The sequence below is a fragment of the Cololabis saira genome, chromosome 20, assembly GCF_033807715.1.
Source record: "Cololabis saira isolate AMF1-May2022 chromosome 20, fColSai1.1, whole genome shotgun sequence".
Taxonomy (NCBI): Eukaryota; Metazoa; Chordata; class Actinopteri; order Beloniformes; family Belonidae; genus Cololabis; species Cololabis saira.
In genome coordinates, this window is record NC_084606.1 from 9,004,477 (window position 1) to 9,026,201 (window position 21,725).

At 45.0% G+C, this 21,725-nt stretch overlaps 3 protein-coding genes across 3 annotated transcripts; 1 reads left to right on the top strand and 2 right to left on the bottom strand.

Annotated features, from left to right (window-relative positions):
- Nucleotides 1–1,482: 1,482 nt before the first annotated feature.
- Nucleotides 1,483–4,100, bottom strand: LOC133420654 (tripartite motif-containing protein 16-like). Its single transcript, XM_061710410.1, has 2 exons — nucleotides 3,399–4,100; nucleotides 1,483–2,484 (listed from the first exon to the last, which is right to left on the bottom strand). Exons 1-2 carry the CDS (start codon nucleotides 4,059–4,061, stop codon nucleotides 1,483–1,485), a joined length of 1,665 nt encoding a protein of 554 aa, XP_061566394.1. The 5' UTR covers nucleotides 4,062–4,100.
- A 3,029-nt stretch (nucleotides 4,101–7,129) lies between these two features.
- Nucleotides 7,130–15,961, top strand: LOC133420288 (uncharacterized). The gene is made up of 4 exons (XM_061709946.1): nucleotides 7,130–7,273; nucleotides 8,095–8,150; nucleotides 12,994–13,353; nucleotides 13,994–15,961. Coding segments are annotated over exons 1-4 (612 nt in total). The 5' UTR covers nucleotides 7,130–7,271; the 3' UTR covers nucleotides 14,188–15,961.
- Nucleotides 15,962–18,052: 2,091 nt separating this feature from the next.
- On the bottom strand, nucleotides 18,053–20,982 carry LOC133420286 (tripartite motif-containing protein 16-like). Its single transcript, XM_061709945.1, has 2 exons — nucleotides 20,320–20,982; nucleotides 18,053–19,054 (listed from the first exon to the last, which is right to left on the bottom strand). Exons 1-2 carry the CDS (start codon nucleotides 20,980–20,982, stop codon nucleotides 18,053–18,055), a joined length of 1,665 nt encoding a protein of 554 aa, XP_061565929.1.
- Between the last annotated feature and the right edge of the window lie 743 nt (nucleotides 20,983–21,725).

The window sequence follows — 21,725 nt, forward strand, 5'->3', positions numbered from 1 at the left end:
AACGTTGTTACACAAAAACGTTGTTACGCTGTGTAAAATGTAAATGTAAAAGTCTATTATCACATCATTCGGTTTCCTGTTTCCATGAAAACATGTTAATAGTTGTAGTTCTTCCAGACGTCCAGCAGATGGCGGAGTTTTACACAGATGACTTTATTCCGTTTGATCCAACTGTGATGTGGAAGTGCATCGTCTCCGGCAGGGTGAATTTCTTCAGCTGCTGCAGGAAGAACTTCCTCTGCTGGGCTTTCTGGGTGAGGGAGCAGATGTTCAGCTCCACTTGAGGTCCCGGGAGATGATGGATCCCAGGAAGCCGTAAGACTCCACACTGTCACTGGTCATGACAGAGTCCTAACCACAGAGGTCGGGGTGACGGGTCTGAGGTCGGTAGGTCCTGTGGTCCTTGGCCTCTTGGGAACAGGGATGATGCTGGAGGTCTTGCAGCAGGCTGGAATGTGGCACGTCTCCAGTGAGGTGTTGAAAATATCCCTGAACACTGGAGACAGCTGATCAGAGCAGCGCTGCAAGCTGGCTGGTGAGACAGAGTCCGGTCCAGCAGCTTTCCAGGGTTCTGTCTCCTAAAGAGTTTGTTGACGTCCCTCTCCTGGATTGAAAGAGTCGTCCCAGAGGTGGTGGGGGGTGGAGGTGAAGCACTGGGGCTGTTGGGAGGGGTTGTGGGGGATGGTTGCAGGACTGTCCCGTTGTCTTTCAAAGCGGCACTAGAACTCGTTCAGGTCGTTGGCTAGGCGTCGGTCGTTGATGGAGGGGGTTTAGGCTTGTAGTTGGGGGTCTGCCTGAGCCCTTTCCAGACAGACGCAGAGTCCTTGGCTGAGAACTGGTGCTGGAGCTTCTCCAGTACAGTCGTTTAGCTCCTTCACTGCCTTGCTGAACGTGGACTTCACCTGTCTGTATCCGTCTTGGTCCGATCTCCTTTCTTTATGTGTAGTTTAGTCATCAGAATTGATCCCAAGTTTTGTTTCACTATCTTTTAACACTTGTGTAAATAAATTCTGATTCATTTGAATGAGATAAATTGTTTGTGATATCTGTCACAGCTACTGGTTATCGTAAGACAATTATTAATAACTCTTTATTAATAACTATGTTGGCAGCAGCCCTGAACACATCCCAGTCAGCAGAGTCCAAACACGCCTGGAGATCCTCCATCGATCTGCTCATGACAATCACATCTGGAGCCTGAATTACTTCCTGGAGAAAATCTTTTCTCTCAACTGTTTCCTGTTTCATCTTCGTCTACATGAACCATTTTTATTGAAAATATGAAATATATTGCATATGATCCGTTTCTCCCCAGATAATTAGAAGATATTTATATATAATACAATGAGACTGAGGTTCAAAGGCAAAATAAGCAGCTTTATTCATCTTTAACGGTCATAAAGTTTCAGTTTGTTGACAGATTAAAAAAACACATGTCACACAATCCACATGTTGAGCAGCTGTTTCTGGAATAACTTCCATCTACTTCAACTTCATGACCTCAACAGAGGCTCCACGATATGAAAGCCAGAGTCCAGCGTGGAGCGGCTGGGTGAAGGTGGTCTGGACTCTGTGGAGGAGGGTCATGGTCTCAGAGACGCTGTAGAAGGACAGAAGACCAGCTCCGTGGTCCAGGTACACTCCAACTCTGGAGGAAGGAGGACCTGAAACAGGAGTTTTAATGTTGTTGTACCGCAGTGTGTAACCGTCTGTGTAACATTGTAACGCCCAAGATTCCTTGTTGTATCCAAACCCACAACCTTGCAGGTTCCCCGCTCTGCTGATGTTCTTGTACGCCACTGCAACACAAACTGCTTCTCCTCTCACCTCCACCTCCCAGTAACACCGTCCACTCATACTCTGCTTACTCAGCACTTGCCACCAATTAGTGAATCTGCCTGGATTATCACAATAAGACAGTTCTTTTTTCATTAAAGTCACTTTTCTGTTGGCATCAGATATAAACAGATGTTTGTGAGCTGTGTTTGGATCCAGAGTGATGTCTTGAGAATGTTTCAAGAATCCATCTCTGGTCTTTGGTTCTGGTTCCGACAGTAAAACATCTACTTCAGCCACTGACAGTGAGATGTTTGTCCACGTCTCTCTCAGAAGGTCCTGTAGTTTCTCTCTGGTCTCTGACACAGCTGCTGTCACGTCCTCAAAGTACCTGAGAGGACGAATCTGGATGCTGGATGAGAGTGTGGAGCCACTGAGGGGTGACGGTGAGGGGTAGTTGTGGAGGAACTGGTTGTGGTCCTCTGTGTGTGAGAGCTTCTCCAGCTCAGCTTCTCTCCTCTTCAGGTCAGTGATCTCCTGCTGCAGTTTCTTCTGAAGATCTTGGAGTCGACTCACTTCATGTTCCTGCTGGGATCTGACCTGCTGCTTCACATCAGAGCTGTTTTTCTGGAGGAGACGGATCACCTCGTTGAAGGTCTTCTCACTGTCCTCCACTGCTTTATCAGCAGAGACGTTGATGTCCTCCACCTGTATAAACACCAATATGGATTTAGGAAACATCATTCTACAGAAATGGCTTTACATCAATTGGTTGATAAAATTCACACTGCAATCAATAATAATGAATACGCTTTGGGAATCTTTCTTGATTTATCCAAAGCTTTTGACACAGTTAATTTTGATATTCTTTTTCAAAAATTACTACACTATGGATTTGCTGGAATCACTCATGTGTAGCTTTTCAATTATATTCATAACCATCAGCAATGTGTTATCATTGATGGTAAATCATCAGAGAATCAGAAAATGCGGGGTCCCCCAGGGGTCTATACTCGGGCCCCTGTTATTTTAGATTTATATAAATGATTTTGCCGCAGCCTTGTCTTCCTTGTTTCCTGTACTTTATGCCGATGATACAAACTTATTTATTTCACATAATGATTTTTCATCTCTAATGGGAAAGGGTAACAATGATTTAGAAAACATTTCAAAATGGTTTAAACTTAACAAACTATCACTGAATATAAAAAAAAAAATTAAATTTTATTATATTTACATCAAAAAATAAATTATATAGTAAATCTAACAGCGGTCTGTCTATAGGAGATGACCCGCTCACTCAGGTTACATCAACAACCTACCTTGGTGTAATTATCCATGACAGTTTAAGTTGGAGAAACCACATCAACAATGTATGTAAAAAAATATCTAAATCTATCTACTTTTGTTTTTTTGCTTTGTCTTTAGACTGCAATCATGTATTCTGCATGTTTTAAATCTTTGTACAATCTTTTGCTATATTTTACCGGTAGAGGCCTCGTATTTAAGCCCCTTGGGCTTTTTGCCTCAGCCAAGCTTATTACCTATCTCTGTTTTACATTTGTATGTTACTTGTTCGGTTTTTTATACAGTGCTGAATAAATAAATCAAATCAAAATCACCTCCTGCTGAAGCAGCTCCACGTCTTTCTCTCGGTCCTGGATTCTCTGCTGGATTTGTTGTCGACTCACCTCCAGCTCCTTCTGCTTCTCACATCTTTCTGCTGCAGCTGCAACTGTTTCATGACCTTTATGTTCATCCATTGCACACAGATAACAGATACTCTGCTGATCGGTACGACAGAAGATCTTCATCACCTCATGGTGGAGGGAGCAGATGTTCTCCTGGAGCTTCTTAGAGGGATCCACCAGCTGGTGTTTTTGAAAAGCAGGAGCATCATAGTGAGGTTGGAGATGTTTCTCACAGTAAGAGGCCAGACAGACCAAACAGGACTGGACAGCTTTCACCTTCCTCCCAGTGCAGACATCACAGGTCACATCTTCAGGTCCAGCATAGCAGAGATCAGCTTGGAGTCCAGTCTTCTTCATCTCCTCCACTAACTCTGCTAACATGCTGTTTCTCACCAGGACGGGTCTGGGCGTGAAGGTCTTCCTGCACAGAGGACAGCTGTGGGTTCCCCTCCCATCCTCTCCATCCCAGTGGGTTTTAATACAGTCCATGCAGTAGTTGTGTCCACAGGGAATCGTCCCCGGATCCTTCAGTAGATCCAGACAGATGGAACAACAGATCATTTCTCCGTCCACTTCAACTCTTTTCTCCGACATTTCTCCTCAAAAAGTTCGTTTTAGTTCAGAGAGCTGCGAGTCCGTCAGTCCGCTTTACCGCACTGGGCTCGAACCCGCGACCTGCGGGGTTTATAAGCGCTGCGCCGTCACCGGAAGTGACGTCACGTCCTTTCTTCTCCCGCAGCAAGTTCCCGCCAAAATTCAAACTTTTCTCGTCGTAAATTACAAATAAATTAACTGATATGTTGTTGTCGCATGAAAGAGTCACTTTATTTCATGGTAGTTATAGTTGCATTGTCTACACTTAAAAAAAATAAAATAAAAACCAAAGACACTTCTACAGTTCTGGTTCCGTAAAAAAATCCCCTTTTTAAAACTTTATAGTCCAGACAAAACTTACAAGCAGTTTCCAAAAGATTTTGAACCTTAAGCAGTTAAATAAACCTTACAGACCAACACAACATAGATAACATCAAATGTTGAAATGAAATAATATACAAAGTAGCGTTGTAAATAAACTGTAAACATTACTTAAATGTTAATAATAATACTATATAAAACGTAAATATAATAATCTGGGGTCTGAATGAGAGAAATCGAATTAATTAATTTTCAGATTTTAAGCCTTTTACAGTGTTTCAATAAATAGCAAGTTAGGAAATATGGGGAACCATTAATGAATTTACACCTTTATAAAACATATTTATCCGAAATTATGAAATTATTCAACAGAAATTCCAGTTTTGAGTTCTTTGTAAAGGTGAAAAATGGGATATTATTATAGTTAAAAGTTGACAGCAACAAATTATGATCCCACCGGTGGTAAAATACTTCCCAAAATAAAGCACAAACAATTGAAGAAAATAAAGTTGTCTCTGAGTTTTGATTCCACTTTTACTATCAAGAAAATAAAGTTTTCTCTGAGTTTTGATTCCACTTTTATATCCATTTAGATCAATACTGAGCTTAAGGTGCATTAATTATTTATATTGGCAGATGTGGTTCATTGTTTTGAAGAGCACGTCTTTAGCTTTTGATAAAACAGTAAAGTTCAGGTGGTTCCATCTTGTTCTCTTGGAGGATAGAAGCTGCAGCACAATATCTTTCCAACATCAATCTTGTTTTCAAAGACAAGGGAAGAGCAGTGGAGAGGAACATCATCTGGCCGTGAAAGAGCCGACAAGTGTTTAGTGAACTGGGGGTTCTGATGGGACTGTGTGGGCCAGCAGGAGATGGTGTCGTCCTATTGTGTTGGTGGGAGGTGTGAAGGAGGTTCTTTCAGACCGGCAGGAGAAGCAGTTCAGCTCAACTGCAGTTGAATGGTCTCTAAAGGGGGGGTTCTCCTGTAGATGGTGATGTACTGGAGGTCTCTCCAGACCAACGAGGGCTCGTTAACTGAGCTATTTCTCAGTTTCTTGCAGCTCCTGAACTGACTTGATCTCTTTGTGGGGCTGGTTCTGTCCTGCTTGTACTGGACCTCGTCTCCACTTCTATGGATGATCGGCTGACGACCTCCCAGGGAAGTTCAGTGGTGGAAATGTGCAGAGAGCTTTTCCTCTGACAAACATGCACATGTGTAGAAATATGATCACAAAGTACCTGGTAGACGGAAGGAGAGGAACCAGGGTTTAGACTGAGCCCCCCCTTCGTTGGAGCCTTGCTTGGTCCCCGTCACTCGGCTCTCTTCAGTCCACAACAGGACGGACTGCAGGACGGACGGATGCTGAAGACCTGAAGACAGTTACTGCAGATCTCCAACAACATCCATGTTGGAGCTCAGAATACAAAAACGGGGGAGGTTCTTCTGTAGATGGTGATGTACTGGAGGTCTCTCCAGACCAACGAGGGCTCGTTAACTCTATCTATCTATCTATCTATCTATCTATCTATCTATCTATCTATCTATCTATCTATCTATCTATCTATCTATCTATCTATCTATCTATCTATCTATCTATCTATCTATCTATCTATCTATCTATCTATCTATCTATCTATCTATCTATCTATCTATCCATCCATCCATCCATCCATCCATCCATCCATCCATCCATCCATCCATCCATCCATCCACTTGTAGATGGATGGATTTGGGGGGCGGGGGTCAGATGAGAATAATCTTAGATTTTGGTTTGGATGTTTAAGACATGTTTTCTCTCTCCGGGCCCGTCTCCGGTCCCCCCCGCTGCCTCCGCGGCAGGGCGCCCCTCTGGTCCTGGAGGGCCGCTTTCGTGGGGGCGGGTGCTCCTGCCCGCGTTGCCGGCCGGGGCGGTTCTGTCTCTCCGGGCAGGCTGGCCCCTCGCCGGATGGGGGTCGTTGGCCTGGAGGGTGAGGGCCTCCTGGCCACAGGTCCGTCCCGGACCGGGTAGCCGGGTAGCCGGGGTTCGCCTGGGTCCCGGTCCACCGCCGCGGGATCCCTGGCTGCCTCTTCCCATGGTCGTGGGGGCCCCGCCCGCAGGTCCCCTCTGTTGCCACTGGGAGGGGGCTGGCCTCGCTGGCGGTGGGTTGCCTCCCGCCCTCTTCTCCCCTCTGTGGGGTTGCTGGTGGCCTGGGTTCAGGGTTCTTCCTCGTCGGCCTCTGGTCTCTCGGGTGGCGGGGTTGCTCCCCCCCTCCTCCATGCATGCTCGTTCCGCAGTTTTGGGGGTCAGATAGTCGCGGTAGCCTAGCTGTGATTGGGTCCTGGGACCTGGGATAGTTGCTGCTCGTGTCTGCCTGTTCCTGTGTCTGTTTGTTTTTTCTCTTGCAGATTTACACTGCTCGTTGTGCGCTTCCATGTGCTTTTTTGCGTCTTGGACTAGCAGTGGATGACCACCCCCCCCCCCCCCCCCCAAAAAATAAAAAATAATAATAATATATGTATATGTATGTACATTAATAAAATAAATATGTGACATTTTTAATAATATCTCATATATATTTTATATCAAAAATGCACATATATATGCTTTAGGTTCTTACCAGCACGGTATTAACCATTAATATATGTGCAGACAAGGAAAAAAAAAATCAGCCATCAGGGCTGGGAAACTGGTTCAGGCAGAAAAGCTTCCTGGTGAAATATAAAAATTCCAAAACAGAACAATGATACTTCAGTCTGACGAAGCGGCTAAAGTGATTGGGGAGAGAGATTTCCTCTCACCTCGCTGTAATTGTTGCTTCTCAGATATAAACGGTGTCAGAGTTTCAGCTTCTCACATTTTGGTCAAATACTTCAAGTTCAGGACTGCTCAGCCGCACAAGGAAACATAAATGTAAGTATTTTCAGTAGTATTATCATTGATAAAGATTTACTCACCAACGGTTGTTGGTTGAAATAATTATGGAGCTTTACTAACTAACTTTGACCCTAACTGCTCAGTAATGGACCACATCTTGTAGTAACCTGCGGTTCTGTACGTGTTTAGTTGCTTCTGGACTTTTAAGAGATAAACAGAGGAGGGAGAGTGCAGTTAGTGACAGATAGTGGTTGCTGGGTGGTTGTTGTCGTGTTTACGGCTGACAGGAACCAGTTCACTTAGAATAAAGCTGCAGGTTATCATCACCTCTGTACATCCTTTCATGGAGAATTAGACGTTACAATAGTTTTAGAAACTCAGTCATGTGACACAAAAAAAACTTTAGAGTCAAGAACACGTGTTTATCCAGTTATTCCAGTTTTATCCAGCAGGGTTTATGTGTCTCTAAGAAGTGCGTCTGCTCTCTTTAACTTCACATTCTCATCTTCTGCTCCACTTTCCTCCAGAATCACGTTCAACATAAACTCACTACAACTATTCACATCTTTTTATGTTAAACTCATCAGTTGAAATACTAGTAAAGTCTTGTGAAACAGAGGTTTCAGAGGTGCAGCATCCATAACAAAGGCCTGCAACAAGTATACAGTGGCATCTTGTTTTTACTGAAGTAGACAGCAAAACTGGACTGACTGGATTTACAGCGTCTGTTTTATTAGCTGTTATTCTGTAAATCATCTGTTTACGTTTGGGTTCAATGTCTGATTCAAAGTGAGAGAAATGCTGAAGTCCTGAACATGTTCTGTGTGGGCGACTCTCCAGCTCTGTGTCCCTCACAGGGAGAAGATGATCTGCAGGATCCTGCTGCTCATCATCCTCACATCACATGTCTGTGGTCAGTTTAAACCTTCACTTTATTAACTTAAATACACTTTAACATCACTAACAGATCCATGACTCAGAGCTCTCAGTCCTTATATCTATGTTTAGTTCATTACTTCATTTTTATCTATAAAATCAAGTTATGATTTAAGAAAACATAGTTTTTTCCAAATATGTCATTGTGGCTCCCCTCCTTGAACCGCCACCTTACTGTGGTGGAGGGGTTTGTGTGCTTGAGTGATCCTAGGAGCTATGTTGTCTTGGGGCATTACGCCCCTGGTAGGGTCTCCCATGGCAAACAGGTCCTAGGTGACGGGCCAGACTAAGAGCGGTTCACAAGCTCAACATGGAGAAGAAAAATCAAAGGACCGTTATGTTGCCCGGATCGGCGTCACCGGGGCCCCGCCCTGGAGTCAGGCCTGGGGTTGGGGCTCTATGGCGAGCGCCTGGTGGCCGGGTCTTTGCCCATGGTACCCAGCCGGGCTCAGCCCGAAATGGCGACGTGGGCCTGCCTTCCCGTAGGCCCACCACCCGCAAGAAGGACCGTGATTTTCTGGCATCTCAGTTGGGACATGGAATGTCACCTCGCTGGGGGGGAAGGAGCCGGAGCTTGGGCGTGAGGTTGAGAGATACCGGCTAGAGATAGTCGGGCTCACCTCCACACATAGCTTGGGCTCTGGAACCAGCTCCTTGAAAGGGGCTGGACCCTCCACTACTCTGGAGTTGCCCAGGGTGAGAGGCGGCGGGCTGGTGTGGGCTTGGTTATAGCCCCTCAGCTCAGTCGCCATGTGTTGGAATTTACCCCAGTGAACGAGAGGGTCGTTTCCCTGCGCCTTCGGGTCGGGAAAAGGTCTCTCACTGTTGTTTGTGCCTACAGGCCGAACAGCAGTGCGGAGTACCCGGCCTTCTTGGGGTCCCTGGGAGGAGTACTGGATAGTGCTCAAACTGGGGATTCCATTGTTCTACTGGGGGACTTCAACGCTCTCGTGGGCAATGACAGTGATACCTAGAGAGGCGTGATTGGGAGGAACGGCCTCACCAATCTGAACCTGAGCAGTGTTTTGTTGTTGGACTTCTGTGCTAGTCACAGTTTGTCCATAACGAACACCATGTTCAAGCATACGGGTGTCCATCAGTGCACGTGGCACCAGGACACCCTAGGCCGGAGGTCAATGATCGACTTTGTTGTCATTTCATCTGACCTTCGGCCGCATGTCTTGGACACTCGGGTGAAGAGAGGGGCTGAGCTGTCAACTGATCACCACCTGGTGGTGAGTTGGGTGCGCTGGCAGAGGAGGAGGAAGTTGGACAGACCGGGCAGACCCAAACGGATTGTGAGGGTCTGTTGGGAACGTCTGGCCGAGCCCTCTGTCAGGGACATCTTCAACTCCCACCTCCGAGAGAACTTCTCTCAGATCCCGGGGCCGTCAGACTGAAGAAGGAGTCCTAACGGGCTCTGTTATCCTGTGGGACTCCTGATGCAGTAGATGGATACCGGCAGGCCAAGCAGGCCGCGGCTCGGGCGGTCCTGGAGGCAAAAACTCGGGTCTGGAAGGAGTTTGGTGAGGCCATGGAGGAAGACTTTCGGTCGGCCTCGAGGAAATTCTGGCGACCATTTGGCGCCTCAGAAGGGGGAAGCAGTACTCTGCCGGCACGGTTTACGGTGCGGGTGGGGAGCTGTTGACCTCGACTGGGGACATCGTCAGATGGTGGAAGGAATACCGTATTTTCACGACCATTCGGCGCACCGTGTGAAAAGGCGCACCCTCAGTTTTGTGTGTCGTTTTTGGATTTTAAACACACATACGGCGCACCGACCCAAAAGGCGCAGTCTACACAGATGGAGCTGTACACACGCGCGCCGCAAAACACACACGCGCTGCAGAACACACACACACACAAGTGTGCTTATTTAAAAATAGATCGGGAGCAAAACTTAGTTTGATATTTTATTTCACTTTTCACATCAATCAAACCCTTCAAAGTCTTATAATAATAATAATAATGCATTTAACTTGTAACGCACTTTCCATTCAATGAATCTCAAAGTGCTACACTTAGACCATTATTCATTCATACACATTCTCACTGGTGGTGGTAAGCTACATTTTGTAGCCACAGCTGCCCTGGGGCAGACTGACAGAAGCGTGGCTGCCATTCCGCGCCAAACGGCCCCTCCGACCACCACCAACATTCATACACATTCATACACGGCAAGCTGGGTAATGTGTCTTGCCCAAGGACACTACGACAGTAACTGAGATGGAGCGGAATTCGAACCGCCGACCTCCGGATCATTGGACGACCCGCTCTACCACCTGAGCTACTGCCGCCCCGTCTTCATCTTCAAGTCTTCATCTTCTGTTTCCGCATTAAAGAATTTAAAAAAAAACACGGGTCGCCGCACATAAACCTGTCTCAGCCACTCGATCATCTCTTCATCCATCCAGCCCTTTTCATTTTCCTTTATAATGACTCCGGCTGGAAAAGTCTCTTTAGGCAACGTTTTTCTTTTAAAAATCACCATCGGCGGCCGTTTCTGTCCATCAGCGTGGCAGGCAAGCACAACAGTAAATAAACTTTTCATACCCCGTTGTTCGGATCCCGACCGCGGTGGACCCGGTCCGCTCCCCCGCGGTGGTCCCGCCGGTCCGCTCCCCCGCGGTCGTCCCGGGTCCCGGTCCGGTCCGCTCCCCCGCGGTGGACCCGGTTAACTCCACCGTGTGATTCCGCGATGTGGAACATGAGCGGCACCTCGTCCATGTCGGTGATGTGTCGGCTGCAGAATGAGCGGAAGCTCTCCATCTTTTCCATATAATCCGCCGGGCGCTGCTGCTGCGCTGGCACCGTTTCATGAAGCGAAAGCACCAGGACGGACCTCCATGAAAATGTTCAATTTTCCTTTCTTCCGCCAGCGCTACTGCTTTCAGTCGGACACAGCCGCAACTCACGGGTGCTTCACACGCCCCCTTCTCCCTTTACCGTTCTCATGGTGGCTCCGCCTCACATTACCGTAATTTAGGTAATAGATACGGCGCACCGTTTCATAGGACGCGCGGCACATTTTAGAAAAAAATGTTTTATGTGCGCCTTATGGTCGTGAAAATACGGTACTTCAAGGATCTCCTCAACCCGACTGACATGCCTTCCACTGAGGAAGCAGAGAGTGGGGACTCTGGGGCGTGCTCATCCATCACCCGGGCCGAGGTCACTGAGGTGGTTCATAAGCTCCTCAGTGGCATCGGGGGTTGATGAGATTCGCCCTGAGTACCTCAAGTCTCTGGATGTCGTAGGGCTGTCTTGGTTGACACGCCTCTGCAACATTGCATGGAGGAAGGGGACAGTACCGCTGGAGTGGCAAACCGGGGTGGTGGTCCCTCTTTTTAAAAAGGGGGACCAGAGAGTGTGCTCCAACTATAGGGGGATCACACTTCTCAGCCTCCCCGGGAAAGTCTACGCCAGGGTACTGGAGAGGAGAATACGGCCGATAGTTGAACCTCGGATTCAGGAGGAATAATGCGGTTTTTGTCCCGGTCGCGGAACACTGGACCAGCGCTACACCCTCCGCAGGGTGCTCGAGGGTTCATGGGAATTTGCCCAACCAGTCTACATGTGTTTTGTGGATCTGGAGAAGGCATTTGACCGTGTCCCTCGTGCCATTCTGTGGGGGGTGCTCGTGAGTATGGAGTCCGGGGCCCTCTATTAAGGGCTGTCCGGTCTCTATATGATCGGAGCAGGAGTCTGGTTCACATTGCCGGCAGTAGATCAGACTTGTTCCCGGTGCATGTTGGACTCCGGCAGGGCTGCCCTTTGTCACCGGTTCTGTTCATAATTTTTATGGACAGGATTTCTAGGCGCAGCCAGGGGCCAGAGGGGATCCGGTTTGGGAACCTCAGGATTTCATCTCTGCTTTTTGCAGATGATGTTGTCCTGTTGGCTTCATCAGACCGGGACCTTCAGCATGTGCTGGGGCGGTTTGAGGCCGAGTGCGACACAGCAGGGATGAGAATCAGCACCTCCAAAACCGAGGCCATGGTTCTCCACCGGGAAAGGGTGGCGTGCCTTCTCCAGGTGGGTGGAGAAGCCCTGCCTCAGGTGGAGGAGTTCAAAAATCTCGGGGTCTTGTTCACAAGTGAGGGAACGATGGAGCGGGAGATTGACAGACGGATCGGTGCAGCGTCCACAGTTATGCGGTCGATGTACCGGACTGTCGTGGTGAAGAAGGAGCTGAATCGAAAGGTGAAGCTCTCGATTTACCGGTCAATCTACGCACCAACCATCACTTATGGTCAGGAACTTTGGGTAGTGACCGAAAGGACGAGATCGCGGATACAAGCGGCCGAGATGAGTTTCCTCCGCAGGGTGGCTGGACGCTCCCTTAGCGATAGGGTGAGGAGCTCGGAGTCGAGCCGCTGCTCCTTCACATTGAGAGGAGTCAGCTGAGGTGGCTAGGACATCTGCACCGGATGCCTCCTGGACGCTTCCCTAGGGAGGTGTTCCAGGCATGTCCCTCCGGGAGGAGACACGGGGGGAAGACCCAGGACACGCTGGAGAGACTATGTCTCTCGGCTGGCCTGGGAACGCCTCGGACTCCCCTCGGAAGAGCTGGAGGAAGTGTCTGGGGTGAAGGAAGTCTGGGCATCTCTGTTGAGACTGCTGCCCCCGCGACCCGGGAACGGATAAGCGGCGGACAATGCATGGATGGATGGTCATTGTGGCTGATAATAAGAGCTCTGACAGCTCTGATACCACACTCACATTTTAGAGTTTCAAATCAGGTCCTTTACTAGTTTAAAAGTACAAAAACTACAGAAATTTTTCAACATTCTCGTCTCTTTCCCTCTCTGTCTCCTCAGCATCAACAATTGTGAAGGTGACACAGAACTTCTATCAGACAAAGGAGAACCACAACATCACCCTGGAGTGGACCTTCACCCCCAAACATGAACCCTCCTCTGGCTTCCTTGATATCTACTGTCACTTCAGAAAACATCTGAAGATCTTAGTTGTCTTTAAAATGTCTGATGGTGTTAAGAACTTGAAGCATCAAGACGAACAGTTTGCAGGACGAGTCCAGAGCAACAGAGATGCTCTGAGAGAGGGACGACTAAGACTCGTCATCTCCAGACTCACGACTGAGGATTCAGGATGGTACTGGTGTGAAGCGTTCACAAAGTCTGGATGGGACTCTGCCAGCTGTCAACTCCACGTCTCTGGTAAGTCCTCAGTTGTGAGTTAGAACAGAGCAAATGTAGCAACATCAGGACTAATTTAATTTATATATAATATAATATAATGAGGAGGAGAGTTCACGGCTGCTGCATCCTGGAACTGGATCAGTACCACGGTTCTGGAGAAGCAGCGACTCTGAACTCTCCTTTATCTGATAGTCAGGTGGTGGTGGGGAGTTGAAGTAACCTGGAAGTCAACAGGACACTCCTGCACTAACAGTCCTTTTATAAATACACTTTTTGTACTCTCCCAATGTTAAACTGATCTGGTTGATCAGGATCAATACCATCACTGAAGACTGCAGTGATTCAGGATCAATATCTGAAGACTGCAGTGATTCAGGATCAATACCATCACTGGAGACTGCAGTGATTCAGGATCAATATCTGAAGACTGTAGTGATTCAGGATCAATACCATCACTGAAGACTGCAGTGATAGTATTGATCCTGAGTGAATAGTAGTGACGTTGCACCCCCTGGTGGCTGAAGGTGAATAAAACAGTGACGGCGGCTCTTTGAATGATTTCTTTGACTTTACAAACAATTACTCTCAAGTTGAAACAGTTCCATCATGAATTGTGGCCAAGAGCAAGTTTAGAAACATAGTTTTACTTCTTTTTCAGCGACCAGATCCTACGATGGAGCAGGAAATGGAGGATTAATTACATCAGGAGCTGTTGCAGCAGCTGCACTTCTGATTTATTGTGTTACAGTTTTAGTGAAGAAAAGGAGAAGAATATGTGCTGTTGTGTCTCAGAGAATCAACCATCAAGGAGTTGTATGCAGGTTTCTGATGAATCACAACTCGATTACTTGAGTCACTAAACTGAGCGACTGCAGGACTCCTCCTTCAACCTCTGATTGGAGGAAAAGAAAACTAACATAACATAACATAACATAACATAACATAACATAACATAACATAACATAACATAACATAACATAACATAACACATCACATCACATCACATCACATAACATGCCATAGTCCGGAATTTGGGGGAAGACCCAAATTCAGGAGATCCAGAGTTAAATAATTATTTGTCAATAACTACAACTGATCATTTGTAGAATTATTGATCAAATAAAACCTGCAGGTCTGTGACGGATGTTACCTGCTCATCTGGACAAACCTTTGATCTCCTCAGCTCTGACTTCACTAAAGTATTTAGCAACATTATTATCATGATATTTACTGATTAACTTGGACGTTTACAAGCTTCCTGTTAGTCATCACAATCATCATCATCATCATCATCATCATCATCATCATCATCATCATCATCATCATCATCACCACCATCATCATCATCATCATCATCATCATCATCATCATCATCTAGGTTCAAATAAAATCTAAACCTAAATGCGATAATAAAATGTTCAAAAGCCTCACCTTTAGTCTTAAACTCCCGAGCTGGAAATCAGAGAAGCCAGTTTTGTTAGTGGTAGTGTACCGGCCCCCTGCTGGTCATTATCTAGAGTTTCTGTCTGAATTTTCAGATTTCCTATCTGGTTTATTGATCAGTACAGATAAAGTCATCATAGTGGGTGACTTTAAAGGGGACCTATTATGGCATCTAATACCTATTTTAAACAGGCCTTGAATGTCTTAAAAACAAGCTTTTGATTGTTTTTGCTAAATTAATTAGAAATTCAGCCTCTAAACCATGTCTTTATCATCTCATTCTCTAACCTCATTATCTATGTGGGATTCTGAGTAGGCGGGGCTATGATAATGAGGCTCTATGCTGATTGGCTGCCTGAATGACGCGATACACCGCTACGAAAAAATGTCAAAATCAAGTCCATTGCTTTATTTTCTATTGGACTGTCCTAACTGGCCGCGAGCAACACTGCGCAGCTCGATGCGACGCGCCATTTTGAGCTGAACATTTGTCGGACGTCCTGCTTCTATTTTTTTCTTGTCGCTCGCGTTGAAAGCCGGTTGAAAGCGCTGTAGGAAACGGTCATGGATGAGGAACGGCTGATCCAGTTAGTTGAAATGAGAAATTATCTCTATGATACCTCCTCATTTCACTACAAAAACCTCAATAAAGTGGCAGCTGGCTGGAGGGAGATGGACAGGGAGCTGGAAGTTTCTGACCGTTATTTTTGTGTTTTGTCAGGATGCTGAGCAGACGTTAATTTACCGTTAGCTTCTGTTAATGTACTCTAGCTACTGTTAAACCATTGAGGGAGGATAGTTAGCAAGTTCAGCACAATAATATGGCCTGTTAGAGTTGAACAACGATTAATAACAGAACTGCATATTAACGGTTTCAGTGTGGATAGAGAGCATCCAGGACACGGGGTTATAGTTGTGGGTGTGGTTTGCATTTTGGTTACATAACGACGGGAGCAGAATCTGAACGGCTCGTAGATCCACATCACACTGGACGGATCATCCGGGCGGCTGTACAGACACTGCAGAATTTGGTTGCTTTCCTCCTTCTCTGAGTTGGCAGGCTGAGGGGAGACCACTTTATATATGTTAAAGCAAGAGAAAACGTGTTTTTCATAATAGGTCCCCTTTAACATTCATATGGATGTTGAAAGCGATAATCTTCTAATCATCATCATCATCATCATCATCATCATGTGGTGGGGGGTGGAGGTGAAGCACTGGGGCTGTTGGGAGGTGTTGTGGGGGATGGTTGCAGGACTGTCCCGTTGTCTTTCAAAGCAGCAGTAGAACTGCTTAAACACATAATGTTGTTGTTCTACAGAGCAACCATTGAATCTATTATTCGTCATGGTATTGCAACTTGGTTTGGTAATTTGACCATTAAATCTAGATCACAACTCCAGAATTTGATTAAAAGGGCAGGAAAAATAATCGGCCTGCTGCCCCCATCCTCTCTCCAGGAGATTTTTGAGCAGACAGTGATGAAGCAAGGCCAAAAAGTCACTGCTGACCCAAACCACATCCTGTATAAGGAGTATGTGTTAATGCCTTCAGGCAGAAGATTCAAGCAACCCATGTGTAAATTGAACAGGTATAAATTTTCATTTGTCCCACTATCAATCAAATTACTGAACAGTAGGAGATGAACTGTGTGTGCCCGTGTATGTGTGTGTGTGTGTGATTGGGAGTGACGTGAGGAAAGAAATGTGCAATAATGTGTAGGTTTCTCTTGTGTAGGTCAGTGAATAATGTGGACATTTGTGCAATATGTTCAGTCTGGCTCTGCAATAATGTGTAGGTTTCTTTTGTGTAGGTTTGCAATAATGTGTAGGTTCTCTTGCGTAGGTCATTTGTGCAATAATGTGGACATCTGTGCAATAAGTTCAGTCGGGCTCTGTGCAATAATTTTTTCTTGTACTCAGGGGTATTGTGTAATAGGTTTTCTGGGAACTGGGAGTGGGAACTGATGTGGGTTAACTATAGTGTGGTTTGATTGTATGTGTGGGTAAAGTCTTCGGGGTTGTGTTTCTATGTTTGTTGGAGTGTGATTGTCGCCTGTGCCTCTCGTGTCCAAGACAAATTTCTCCTAAGGGAGACAATAAAGATTCATCTTATCTTCATCTTATCTTAACTCGTTCAGGTCGTTGGCTAGGCGTCGGTCGTTGATGGAGGGAGTTTAGGCTTGTAGTTGGGGGTCTGCCTGAGCCCTTTCCAGACAGACGCAGAGTCGTTGGCTGAGAACTGGTGCTGGAGCTTCTCCAGTACAGTCGTTTAGCCTCCTTCACTGACTACGTTTACATGCAGTCAAAATTCGGGTTAAGGTCAATATTCTTTCTATAATAATCTTTCTCCATGCGTTAGCAAACAGAGTTATCCCTGTATACATGGTAATTAATCATTTGGGATATCTGGATCAAACCAGCGACGCACGGAGAACGTCATGATGCAATTCCCGTCATTTCCGCTTCTTCTTCCTGTATCCAAATCCAAAACAACAATAACAGCAGCATGGCGGTTAATCAACATCCCAGTAGAAGTCGCCTTTTTCAGCGTCTTCCAGCGGAGCTTTATCTGGTCTGGCGTTCGTACAAATTCTGCTTCGCATAACTTTTCACTCACCTTTTGGTAAATCTCGCTATCCCGGTACTTTCTACCGTCTACAAATGCCAAAATGTTCATATCTTTCATTACATTTATGAAGTGATTAGTCTCCTCCTGGTCTTGCGTTTCTCCATGTTTATAAGAACTTCCTGGATTCACAAGAGCAAGATTCCTTGTGAAAAGAACATTCGCAAAAAACAAATTCCTGTTCCTTTTGATGGGGATATCCCGTTTGGCGTTTACATGACCGAATATTCGGGTTAGAAAGGGAGTAACCCAGGGGTCATATTCGGGTTTTAAAATACCGGAATATGAGCAAATTCGGGTTATTCAAAGGGGTTTTTGGCTGTGCAAAACCAGGTTATTGTTAATATTCGGGTTAGAAAAGGGTTATTGACTGCAAGTAAACGTAGTCACTGTTATTCTGTGACAATGAGACTGAGGTTCAAAGGCAAAATAAGCAGCTTTATTCATCTTTAACGGTCATAAAGTTTCAGTTTGTTGACACGTTAATAAAAAAAACACAATTAAAGTCACTTTGGGTGAAAAAATAATCCTGGGCAGAGAAAACCTCCACGGAGACACAGGAAGGAGCCACCAAAACAAACTCAAACAGAGATGAACTGAAACTAAAATCCACATGTTGAGCAGCTGTTTCTGGAATAACTTCCGTCTACTTCAACTTCATGACCTCAACAGAGGCTCCACGATATGAAAGCCAGAGTCCAGCGTGGAGCGGCTTGGTGAAGGTGGTCTGGACTCTGTGGAGGAGGGTCATGGTCTCAGAGACGCTGTAGAAGGACAGAAGACCAGCTCCGTGGTCCAGGTACACTCCAACTCTGGAGGAAGGAGGACCTGAAACAGGAGTTTTAATGTTGTTGTACCGCAGTGTGTAACCGTCTGTGTAACATTGTAACGCCCAAGATTCCTGGTTGTATCCAAACCCACAACCTTGCAGGTTCCCCGCTCTGCTGATGTTCTTGTACGCCACTGCAACACAAACTGCTTCTCCTCTCACCTCCACCTCCCAGTAACACCGTCCACTCATACTCTGCTTACTCAGCACTTGCCACCAATTAGTGAATCTGCCTGGATTATCACAATAAGACAGTTCTTTTTTCATTAAAGTCACTTTTCTGTTGGCATCAGATATAAACAGATGTTTGTGAGCTGTGTTTGGATCCAGAGTGATGTCTTGAGAATGTTTCAAGAATCCATCTCTGGTCTTTGGTTCTGGTTCCGACAGTAAAACATCTACTTCAGCCACTGACAGTGAGATGTTTGTCCACGTCTCTCTCAGAAGGTCCTGTAGTTTCTCTCTGGTCTCTGACACAGCTGCTGTCACGTCCTCAAAGTACCTGAGAGGACGAATCTGGATGCTGGATGAGAGTGTGGAGCCACTGAGGGGTGACGGTGAGGGGTAGTTGTGGAGGAACTGGTTGTGGTCCTCTGTGTGTGAGAGCTTCTCCAGCTCAGCTTCTCTCCTCTTCAGGTCAGTGATCTCCAACTGCAGTTTCTCCTGAAGATCTTTGACTCGACTCACTTCATGTTCCTGCTGGGATCTGACCTGCTGCTTCACATCAGAGCTGCTTTTCTGGAGGAGACGGATCACCTCGTTGAAGGTCTTCTCACTGTCCTCCACAGCTTTATCAGCAGAGACGTTGATGTCCTCCACCTGTATAAACAACACCAATATGGATTTAGGAAACATCATTCTACAGAAATGGTTTTACTTCAATTGGTTGATAAAATTCACACTGCAATCAATAATAATGAATACGCTTTGGGAATCTTTCTTGATTTATCCAAAGCTTTTGACACAGTTAATTTTGATATTCTCCTTCAAAAATTACTACACTATGGATTTGCTGGAATCACTCATGTGTGGCTTTTCAATTATATTCATAACCATCAGCAATTTGTTATCATTGATGGTAAATCATCAGAGAATCAGAAAATGCGGGGTCCCCCAGGGGTCTATACTCGGGCCCCTGTTATTTTAGATTTATATAAATGATTTGGCCGCAGCCTTGTCCTCCTTGTTTCCTGTACTTTATGCCGATGATACAAACTTATTTATTTCACATAATGATTTTTCATCTCTAATGGGAAAGGGTAACCATGATTTAGAAAACATTTCAAAATGGTTTAAACTTAACAAACTACCACTGAATAAAGAAAAAATCAAATGTTATTATATTTACATCAAAAAATTAAATATATTGTAAATCTAACAGCGGTCTGTCTATAGGAGATGACCCGCTCACTCAGGTTACATCAACAACCTTCCTTGGGGTAATTATCCATGACAGTTTAAGCTGGAGAAACCACATCAACCATGTCTGTAAAAAAAATATCTAAATCTATCTACTTCTGTTTTTTTTGCTTTGTCTTTGTTTTTAGACTGCAATCATCTATCCTGCATGTTTTAAATCTTTGTACAATCTTTTGCTGTATTCTACAGGTAGAGGCCTCGTATTTAAGCTGCTTCAATCAATCAATCAAATTTTATTTATATAGCACCTTTCATCCAGGTACATGGAAAACAAAGTGCTTTGACATTTTTACTGAAAAATAAGCATAATAAACAAAAAAAATAAAAACTGTGAGACCAACTGACATACAATATAGTTAATTAAAATGAAAAAAAAAGATAAAAGTTCAAGGATTAAGGCTAAAAAATAATCAGTCCACAACAATAAAATATAATAATAAAAACATTACAAGAAATAGATAAATAAATAAAACAGATACCTTTAAAAAATGTTAAACAGAATAAAACTATAAAATTTGATGCTACATAAAAGCCAGACCAAAGAGATGGACTTTGGGCTTTTTGCCTCAGCCGAGCTTATTACCAATCTCTTTTTTACATTTGTATGTTACTTGTTTTGTTTTTTATACGGTGCTGGATAAATAAATAAATCAAATCAAAATCACCTCCTGCTGAAGCAGCTCCACGTCTTTCTCTCGGTCCTGGATTCTCTGCTGGATTTGTTGTCGACTCACCTCCAGCTCCTTCTGCTTCTCACATCTTTCTGCTGCAGCTGCAACTGTTTCATGACCTTTATGTTCATCCATTGCACACAGATAACAGATACTCTGCTGATCGGTACGACAGAAGATCTTCATCACCTCATGGTGGAGAGAGCAGAGTTTCTCCTGGAGCTTCTTGGAGGGATCCACCAGCTGGTGTTTTTGAAAAGCAGGAGCATCATAGTGAGGTTGGAGATGTTTCTCACAGTAAGAGGCCAGACAGACCAGACAGGACTGGACAGCTTTCACCTTCCTCCCAGTGCAGACATCACAGGTCACATCTTCAGGTCCAGCATAGCAGAGATCAGCTTGGAGTCCAGTCTTCTTCATCTCCTCCACTAACTCTGCTAACATGCTGTTTCTCACCAGGACGGGTCTGGGCGTGAAGGTCTTCCTGCACAGAGGACAGCTGTGGGTTCCCCTCCCATCCTCTCCATCCCAGTGGGTTTTAATACAGTCCATGCAGTAGTTGTGTCCACAGGGAATCGTCCCCGGATCCTTCAGTAGATCCAGACAGATGGAACAACAGATCATTTCTCCGTCCACTTTGACTCTTTTCTCCGACATTTCTCCTCAAAAAGTTCGTTTTAGTTCAGAGAGCTGCGAGTCCCTCAGTCCGCTTTACCGCACTGGGCTCGAACCCGCGACCTGCGGGGTTTATAAGCGCCGCGCCGTCACCGGAAGTGACGTCACGTCCTTTCTCATCCCGCAGCAAGTTCCCGCCAAAATTCAAACTTTTCTCGTCGTAAATTACAAATAAAATTAACTGATATGTTGTTGCATGATAGAGTCCCTTTATTTCATGGTAATTATAGTTGCATTATCTGCAGCTAAAAAGAGAAAATAAAAACCAAAGACATTTCTACAGTTCTGGTTCCCTTTGAACCTTTAGCAGTTAAATAAACCTCACAGACCAACACAACATAGATAACATAAAATGTTGAAATGAAATAATATACAAAGTAAAGTTTGAAATAAACTGCAAACATTAATTCAATGTTAATAATAATACTATATAAAACGTAAATATAATAATCTGGGGTCTGAATGAGAGAAATCGAATTAATTCATTTGCAGATTTTAAGCCTTTTACGGTGTTTCAATAAATAGCAAGTTCTTTTAAAACATATTAGGAAATATGGGGAACCATTCATTAATTTACACCTTTATAAAATATATTTATCCAAAATTAGGAAATTATTCAACAGAAATTCTAGTTTTGAGTTCTTTGTAAAGGTGAATAAGTGGATATTATTACAGTTTAAAGTTGACAGCAACAAATTATGATCCTACCGGTGGTAAAATACTTA

Bases quoted from the DNA above. Each gene is read 5' to 3' on its own strand.
- LOC133420654 (XM_061710410.1), bottom strand. From the start codon at position 4,061: ATGTCGGAGAAAAGAGTTGAAGTGGACGGAGAAATGATCTGTTGTTCC. The intron at 2,485-3,398 runs GTGATTTTGATT...GTGTTTATACAG, and splicing joins TGGAGCTGCTTCAGCAGGAG to GTGGAGGACATCAACGTCTC.
- LOC133420288 (XM_061709946.1), top strand. The intron at 8,151-12,993 runs GTCAGTTTAAAC...CTGTCTCCTCAG, and splicing joins CCTCACATCACATGTCTGTG to CATCAACAATTGTGAAGGTG. The intron at 13,354-13,993 runs GTAAGTCCTCAG...CTTCTTTTTCAG, and splicing joins CTGTCAACTCCACGTCTCTG to CGACCAGATCCTACGATGGA.
- LOC133420286 (XM_061709945.1), bottom strand. From the start codon at position 20,982: ATGTCGGAGAAAAGAGTCAAAGTGGACGGAGAAATGATCTGTTGTTCC. The intron at 19,055-20,319 runs GTGATTTTGATT...TTGTTTATACAG, and splicing joins TGGAGCTGCTTCAGCAGGAG to GTGGAGGACATCAACGTCTC.